At 48.7% G+C, this 8,847-nt stretch overlaps 1 protein-coding gene across 26 annotated transcripts in view; it reads left to right on the top strand.

Moving 5' to 3' along the window:
* The window catches only part of LOC135094216 (serine/threonine-protein kinase WNK1-like), a 134,838-nt gene that overhangs the window by 94,427 nt on the left and 31,564 nt on the right, over nt 1-8,847 (top strand). For 23 of the 26 annotated variants that reach the window (XM_063994112.1, XM_063994102.1, XM_063994100.1 and 20 more), the window contains 7 exons: nt 64-221; nt 606-694; nt 5,644-5,760; nt 5,946-6,057; nt 6,346-7,051; nt 7,145-7,215; nt 7,514-7,681. In XM_063994112.1, the coding sequence (XP_063850182.1) occupies nt 64-221; nt 606-694; nt 5,644-5,760; nt 5,946-6,057; nt 6,346-7,051; nt 7,145-7,215; nt 7,514-7,681 (1,421 nt within the window). The remainder of the gene's footprint in view (nt 1-63; nt 222-605; nt 695-5,643; nt 5,761-5,945; nt 6,058-6,345; nt 7,052-7,144; nt 7,216-7,513; nt 7,682-8,847) is intronic. The other 3 variants (XM_063994090.1, XM_063994094.1, XM_063994093.1) reach the window with 3 other exon arrangements.

Genomic DNA, 8,847 nt, shown 5'->3' with positions numbered 1-8,847 from the left:
TCTTCCCCATAGCATCTCACCCCCTTCTGACAACACCTCACCCCCTCTCCCTCTCTCCACCAGGCACCCCAGAGTTCATGGCCCCAGAGGTGTATGAGGAGCATTATGATGAGATGGTGGATGTATACGCCTTTGGAATGTGCATGATGGAGATGGCCACTCTAGAGTACCCCTATAAAGAGTGCTCCGGCCCAGCTCAGATCTACAAGAAAGTCACTACGGTAAGGTTGTTTGTTCTTGTTGTTGTTGTTGTTGTTTATTTATTTATTTTTTATTTATATTTTTACTTCTTTTGATTTTTCTTTGTTATTCATGTCTCTTTCTCTATTTTTCTGCTTTACTTTTTTCTCTTTAACTTTTCTTTTCTATTTTGTCTTTACCTCTAGTTTTATCCTGCTTTACTTTCTTTTCATTATTATTTTCCTTATTATCTATGTCTTTGTCTTAAGTACCTTCCTTCCCCCCATCATCTTTTTTCCCCAGCTTTACTTTCTGTTATTATTATTCTTATTATCTATCTCTATCTCAAATTCCTTCCCCTATTTCCCTTCCCACCACCCTCACCATTACCTACCACTACCATCACCACCTGAACCTTTCCACAGGGGGTGAGGCCACAGAGCTTCCTGAAGATAGAGGATGAGGACGTGAAGTATATCGTGGACTGGTGCACTCGTCTCCACAACGCTGAGAGGTGAGTCAGGGGATGAGTCAAGGGAACACATTAAGGGGAATACATTAAGGGTACACATTTGGGGACACATCAAAGGGGACTCACTATGGTAATATGGCAAGTCTTTTTTGTTTGGCTCATTTTTGTTTGCAGTGATATTCTTGTTTGTTTGTTTATTTAGTGTTTATAGAGGAAGGAAAGAAGCCAGACAGGTATTTTTAGCTTCTTTTGATTGGCCAGTTCGTGTTTGCAGTGGTATTCTTGTTTCTGTTCGTTTATTTAGTGTTTATAGAGGAAGGAAAGATGCCAGTAAGGTATTTTAAGCCTCTTATGATTGGTCAGTTCTTGTCTAAATAGATGTTATAATTCGTCTGTGTGTTTATGAGAGGATGAAGAGAAGGAAAGATGACAGGGAGGTACCTATGATATGCTCAGTCTTGTTTAGATAGATTTGTTTGTATAATTTTTCTGTATGTTTATTTAGTGTTTACGAGAGGTCAGGGGAAGGATGGATTTCAAAGAGTTATTTTAATATGTTGCTTCTCTTCCTTATATCATCTAGTCATTTCACAGTAATAGAACACTTAGATAAACACCTCCATCTTTGTCACACTTTTTGCACTGTTTTTCTAGCCAAATATCCGAGGCCAAAAAAAAAAAAAAAATGGTTATCGGTTACATAATCTTTCCTCCCTTTTGTTTACCCTTAAAGAACCCCCTAATAAATTTCTCACTCTTTTCCTGATAGCTTCTCATACAAAAATATAGGAACTGGACACTGATATAACAATTTTTGCACATCTTATCCTACTCAACAAATCTTTTATATAAAAACACAAAGACCAGACATCATTTACTCCCACAGTTTATAAGAAAGAACTTCAAAACAACATTCCTTTATTTCACTTCCTCATACCACCTGATTATAAAAAAAAAAATCCACAAAATTTACATAACATGCTAATCCTTTTATCTACTGTTTTATCCTTTATTTTATTTATTTATTTTTTTTATATTTACAGTTTCACATACATTACAGCTACTGCTATTAGGAAAACTGGAAAACTTTGACCTGCTGTAAAAAAAATGAAAGCAAGTGAACTATTTTGGCAGCATAGAAAGTGTTAATACCCAGATAGAAAAAAATAAATATATAGGTGAATAAGCAAAAAAAATTAAAGTGACACACACACACACACATATACAGATTTAAATTTTCATCTTTCAGACATATACCAAGTAAAAGTTTTCTCAATAACACACCAATTACAAATAAAATAAATAAATAAAATAAAATAAAAATACGCAAAACACACATTTGTTTATGAGAAGTACAGGTAGAGAGAGGCTCATCTTACACCTGCTTACCTTGATGGGGGGAGAGAGAGAGAGGGGAGGAGGAGACAGGTAGAGTAAGATAGGTGAGGGGGAGAGACAGACAGGAAGGATTGGGGGGGAGGAAAGGTATCATCATCATCACTGGTTTAGGGAGTTAAATTATGTAATGAGAGATTTTTGTCTATAATAGTAGAAGGAGGAGGAGGAGGGATTGGTTATAGATGTAGGGTGGTGGAAGAGGAGGAGGAGGAAGGAAAGGAGGGAGGAGTTTATGAGAGAATGAGGAAGAGAAGGAGGAGAAAGATAAGTTATTTGAAGGGAAGCTTGAGAAGAAAAGGAGGAAGGCAATAAAAAATGAGGGGGAAGAGGGAGGAAAATATGATAAAGAAACAGAGAAAAGGAGAGTTTGAGGACTTGAGGAGAATAGAAGAGAGAGAGAAAAAAAAATGGAAAAAGAAGAGGTAGAGATAAAAGAAAGAGGAAGAAGACAAGAAGACAGAAAAGTAAAGTATATGAATAATAGGAAGAGGAGGAGAAATAAGGAATGGAGATTGAAGAAGGAATAGGAGAAGGAGGAAGAAAAGATAAAAAAGTCAGGTATGATAACTGGAGAGATATGGAAAGTAAAGAAAAAAGAGAGAGAGAATAGGAGGAGGAGAAAGACAAGAAAGGAGGGAAGATAAGGAGAATAGAGAAAGGAGGAATAAAGAGTAGAGAAGTGAGAAAACAAGAGAATTAATGACAAATAGAAAGAAAAGGGAATGGAAAAGTAGGATGTAAAAGGAAGGAGAGACATGGAGAATCAAGAAAGGAAGGAGAAAAAGAGGAGGGAAGTGATAAAATAGGGTGAGGAGAAGAAAGAAGAGGAAGAAGAGGAGGAGGAGAACAGGCTAAGCAGGTTGTTACAAGACAGATCACATTGACAGTTATTCCTCACATACCATGAAAACAAACAATCTTAACTAAGGTCATTCACTCGTACATCACAAACAGCACAATACAGGAATGTGCAGCTGAGATTAGTAGCAATATCCCTCATCCACCTCTCCACCCTTTCTTCCACATTTCTTTCACTTCTCCCAAGGTTATGTCAGTTTAAGTAGCATATCTGGGAGGGGGAGAGTAAAGAGATACCTGTGTGTGTGTGTGTGTGTGTGTGTGTGTGTGTGTGTGTGTGGATTATGAGTATGAGATCCGTAAGAGGGAAGGAATGTGGCTGTAATTCAACACTGAGGGACGGGTGACGCCTGCTTGTCGCCCCAACTGTGCCGTCCTGGAGCCAGTTTTGGTGTGTCAGGAGGCCAGGCCGCTCCACCCACTGTCTCGTCTGCCTCCATCACTACTTTCTTCCATTGCATAAACACGGCAACACCACCAGGGCAGTGTTTGTGAGATAGAGCATTGAGTATTGGAACCAGGCCATACAGCACATCTTTGTCTGTGATGCTACTTTCAGCCATTGTATAGACACAGTGGCACTACCAGCACAGTGTTGAAGGATAAAGTATTGAGTATTGGAGCCAGGCCATACAGCACAACCTGGTGTGTGGAGGATAAACAGAAACAACACGATTTTGAGTGTTGGTCAAGATACACAGCACAACTTTGTCTGTGGAGGAAGATGACCAGCAAGACTCCACACACAGCACCACACCACACTTAGGAATCATGGTGTTTGTGCTGAATGTCCACTGAGACCAGGTTGTGATGTGTGTGTGAGCGTCACCTCAGTGTGTCACCAACCACGGAGTCTTGTGTTTGTCTGCTGCTTGGCCAGATGTGTCATGCAGATGGCCCAGGACTGTGGGCCAAGTGTGAGTGACAATGGACCATAGGGTAGTAAGGCATGAGGTGCAGGAACGGGTGGGCAGCCTAAACGCCCTGCCCCAGGTGCTGCATAGGGAGGGCGTGGCCAGCCCCTGTCCCACCCCACTTGTCAGAAAGGTGTATAGTGAGAGCAGCATCAAGCAAGCCTACCTGCTGTGTGAGGAGGCGGCCACATCTGCCTCACAGCGGCCCCCAAGCCATGACACCCCAGCCTGGCTCACTCTGAGTCCGCGCCCCGTCCCTGCCAGCCAACCCGTCAGCTTGCCCCTGCTGTACCAGACTGTGTGTTACCTGCCCCAGAGCTACGTGTTGTTGAACCCCCTGCTGCAGGCCTCCCCCGTGCCCCTCTCCCCGCCAGAGTCCCCCCGTGCTGCCATCAACATGTCCAGTACCACCACCACCATGTTCACAATGGCTGGCAGCCCCAGGGAGGGTGCCGGCAGGAGGGAGCCATCCCCTCGCTGCTGGTCCCCTGCCCCCCTGTACCAGCAAGAGGCAGACAGGGGGTACCACCAGGGCAGCAGCTGCTCCTGTGCCAAGATGAGCCAGCCCCGCCCTACCACCTGCTGCCCCTGCTCCTCGCTGCCCAGTCAGTGGCCTGTCCCTACCCCAAAGCCTGAGCTGCCAGCACCGCCAATGTCCCCACTGTGCCGGCAGACCCTGGACATCCCCAGGGAAGACTCCTCATCCCTCACCTATTGCCTGTCCCCACCCCACATGTCCCTCCACCCTGGGCAGTACAGCTCCTCGCACCACTTGGCCCAGCGCAGCAAGAGTCTGGAGACTGACACGCTGCACCTCGGGGACGACCACGGCAGACGGTTCTCCCCCACGCGGCAGCACAGCAAGCCAGGCAGCCCCTTGCTGTTCTACCATACCCCGCAGCAGATGAGGAGGGCAGACTCCCACTGCAGCTGTGTGGGGGAGTCTCCACCACTCAGAGTGTCGCCCACGCCGTCACGCAGCCATTCTCAGCCACACAGCTCGGACACATTCTTCCCATTCCCGCACGACACCACCGACTCCTCCTCCGGCATGAGGAACACCTCAGGCCGCAGCAGCTGTGGGTCACTGCACTCCACAGACTCAGCCAGCAGGCGGCGACACGAGGCACTCCCGGGTGAGGCACACTTCCACACAGCACCAGTGCCCATCATACAGCTGCCCTCCTCCAGCAGCACCTATGACGACTCCCTCAGCATCACCTCCAGCATGTGCCTGTGCTCGGCCTGCCAGGAGCAAGGGTCGCCCCCCAGCCCGCAGAAGTCCCCCCGCAAGAACTGGTCCCTGCGCAAGTTCCTCCTGGACCGCATGCTGGCATCCAGTCCCTACTCCAGCACTGGCTCCCGTGGCTCCCTCACTGATATGTAGGCACCCACCCACACCCTCTAACACACATTTTTCATTCATTCCATTTTTTTCACTCCTTTTAATTGTCATTATGTTATATTACATTCCATTATAGCACAGATCATTTTAGCATATTATAACATTCCTTCTTCCTCTTTGTCCTCTTCTTTCTCCTATTCCTCAAGTTATAGTGCTCAGTCAGTGAAGAACCTTAAAAGAACAGGTATATTTATGAGTAGGAATAATAGTTGTATATAGGCATGTTAGGTTAGGCCACATGTGGACCTATTGGCCTCTTATGGTTTCATTTATTTTCCCTTTGTTGTCTTTTAATGATAGGTGGGTATAGGCATATTTATTTTATACAGGGACTGCCACATGAAGACCTATAGTTCTCTTGCTGTTTCGTTTATTTTTCCATGCTCTCTTGTGTGATTCAAATTTTCCCATTTCAGACCAACAGTGAAGGACCTCTTGAACCATGAGTTTTTCCAGGAGGACACAGGAATCAAGGTGGATCTGGCCAACAAGGAGGAGGCCATTGCTACTGATGTGGGCAAGGTGGTGCTAAGGTGGGTCACTCCTTATTTATTGGTTTTTATATGTTTATTTGATTTTACATAAGAGGAGCACTGGCCAAGGGCAACAAAAAGAGTGAATAGAGAAGGCCCACTGAGATGCCAGAAGAAAGATGCCAGTCCCAGTAGAAAGGTCAAGGTCATCATCAGTGTACTAACTCTTTGCATCTCTGTGACAGGTTACGTGTTGTTGATGCCAAGAAGAGGAAAGACAAACACAAGGAAAATGAGGCCATTCAGTTTGACTTTGACATGGAGAAGGACAACCCAGACAAGATTGCTGAAGGAATGGTAATGTTTGCATGATACTTCTGTCCTTTTTTTGTTCCCAGTGACAGTTATGCTTTGTAAGATTCCATTAACTTCATTTTACACAGAGTAATAGTAAAAGAAGTTGAGTTATGGTGTTATTTTGTATATTTTATGTTTTGTGTCTACTCAGTGCTAAAAGAACTAAATCATATTGGTATAGATAATATTATCAATATGTGAGTTGTGAGTTGAGAGTGGAGTGGTGCGAGGGTGTGTGACTGAGGTGTGGCAGCTGCAGGGTGTGATGGCAAGTGTGTATGTGTGCAGGTAAAGATGGAGATGATCATGGAGGAGGATGAGCGGTCGGTGGCCAAGATGATCCAGACGCAGATCCAGCACCTGCAGCGGGAGAGGGAGGAGCGCCGCAAGAAGGACCTGGAGAAGGAGAAGCAGCAGCTGGAGGAGCAACAACAGCTCCAGATGCAGCAGCAGCAGCAGCAAATGCAACAGCAGCAGCTGCAGCCACAACAGCCTCAGTTGCAGACACAGCAGTCACAGTTAGGACCACCACAGCAGCAACAACAGCAACTGTCACAACCCCTACAGCCTGCTGCACAGCCCACCATCCAGACCCAGGTGTCTGTGCCAGGAGCAGCAGTGCAGCAGCCAGCACAGCCCACACAGCTGGAGCCTCAGCAACAGCAACAGCCACAGCAGCAGCAACAGCAACAACAACCACCACAGCAACAACCACAACAACAACAACCTCAGCAACAACAGCCTCAGCCACAGCAACAGCAACCCCAGCAGCAACCACAGCAGCAGACACAGCAGCAGCAGCCCCCACAGACCACTCAGTTGCAGCAGCCACCCCAGCAGCCCACAGCCCAGCCACAGCTCCAGCAGCCAGCTCCACAGCAGGACACACAACAGCAGATCCTGGCTGACAGTCTTGCTCCAGAAAAACAAGGTAGTGGTGGTGACCATGGAGTGGTGCCACTCTACCACACACCACACCACTGGCCACCACCAGGTTGTGCTTCATGCTCCACCTTCATCTGTGACTCATAAGTGTTTATAGTGTTGGTGTGTGGAGGTGTGAGGGTAATGAGTACTTGTGTTCCAGGTGATGGAGTGAGGGAGTCTGGCTACTACACACTCACCACTGGCAGTGAGGCACAGCAGACCTTCGCACAGGTTAGTGTCAATGCCAAGCTTCACACACACACACACACACACACACACACACACACACTATCTCAATGTAAGATGAGCATAGGGTTTGATCACTCCTAAGGGTTGTGGTGAAGATGTTCTCTCCACACAACCCACCTCCCTTGAGCTGCCTTCTGCAGGTTTATCTTCCCTCCTCAGAGTGAATCCCATTAATGTTTCCTTGCTTGTGTGTTTCTGTGGAGGGTGAAGGCCAAGCAGGCCATCTTCTACAGCCTGCAGGACACAGCAGGTCAGGTTCTCATTCCTTCCTGCTTTGCAGGATGGACAGTTATTCTCTGGGACGTACGGGTTAAGTACTTATCCTGCCAGCTCATCCCAGTACCAGCCCGTGAGTGCCGGCTTCCCGCAGCCCCAGTACCCACCGCCCCTCACCACTGCTGGCACCTCGGCCGCCCCGGTGTACCAGCAGCAGCCTCCATTGCCACAGGTAGATCAACTCCAATCACAGCAGCCACAGCAGCCTCCTGAATATTACAGTAGCCTTAGCTCTCAGGGGGTGGTAGGGGGCGGGCCCCTCCTGATGGGTACCTCCCCTGTGGTGTTGGCCTCCCAGCAGGGAGTTCAGACTCACCCATTAGTGATGGCCTCGATGCCCATGGTGGTGCCCACACCAGTGCCACCACAGGTGTCCCCGCACCCTTCATTGGTGCCACAGCAGCCAACACTTGCCCCCCAGCCAGGAGTAATGCCTGCCCAGCCCCCCATGGTGCCCGGCCAACCCTCCACCTTGCCCACACTTCCCCAGGCCATCCCCAGCCAAGCAGCCCTGGTGCCTCCACTCTCCCAGGCTGCAGGGGCTCCCCTGCTCACCATGGCCTCGCAGCCACTGCCCATGTCTCAGCAGGCATCGGTCTCCCAGTCTGTGGTGACCTCAGTGCCACTCATACCACAGTCAGCAGCAGCAGCAACCCCACCAATAGTGACACAGTCTGTGGTGCCTCCCTTGCCAGTGGCTGCTGCCCAGCCCCTGTCAGCCAACCCCATGGCCATACCCCAGCCCCTCATGACCTCCCAGGCCCCCATGGTATCCCAGCCGGTCATTGCCGTGCAGCCAGCCACTGTGTCGCAGCCCATGGTGGTGCCCCAGCTGTCACACCAACCCATGGTGACACCACACCTTGTGCCAATGCACCAGAGCATTGTGTGCTCACAGCCCCTGGTGACCACACCTTCAGTGATGACATCACAGCCTCTGGCCACCTCTCAACCCCTGGCTACATCACAGCCGCTCATTATGTCACAGCCAATGGTTACGACACAGCCTCAGATGGCATCACAGGGTCCTGTCACATCACAGCCTCTGGTGACCTCACAGCTACAGCTGGTATCCCATCCCTTGGTGACAGCACAGCCAGTGGTCACCACACAGGCAGCAGGCATAGCAGAGGTTCATGTGGTGAGCCGCATGGACATGCACAGCCACCCTGCCATGGGGCCGCCCCTCACAGTAGTGCCGGAGCCAGTGCCAGCCTTAGCCACACAGCCTGGAGTGCCAGCCCTAGCCAAACAGGCTGGGATACCAGCACCACAGCCCCCGGACAGCCTGGCACCAGCCTCTCAGCCACTCACCGCGGAGGTCTCCCCTGTAATGAT

This window comes from Scylla paramamosain, chromosome 45 (genome assembly GCF_035594125.1).
Source record: "Scylla paramamosain isolate STU-SP2022 chromosome 45, ASM3559412v1, whole genome shotgun sequence".
In the NCBI taxonomy this organism is placed as follows: Eukaryota; Metazoa; Arthropoda; class Malacostraca; order Decapoda; family Portunidae; genus Scylla; species Scylla paramamosain.
This window is presented reverse-complemented; position numbering and strand designations above follow the sequence as displayed.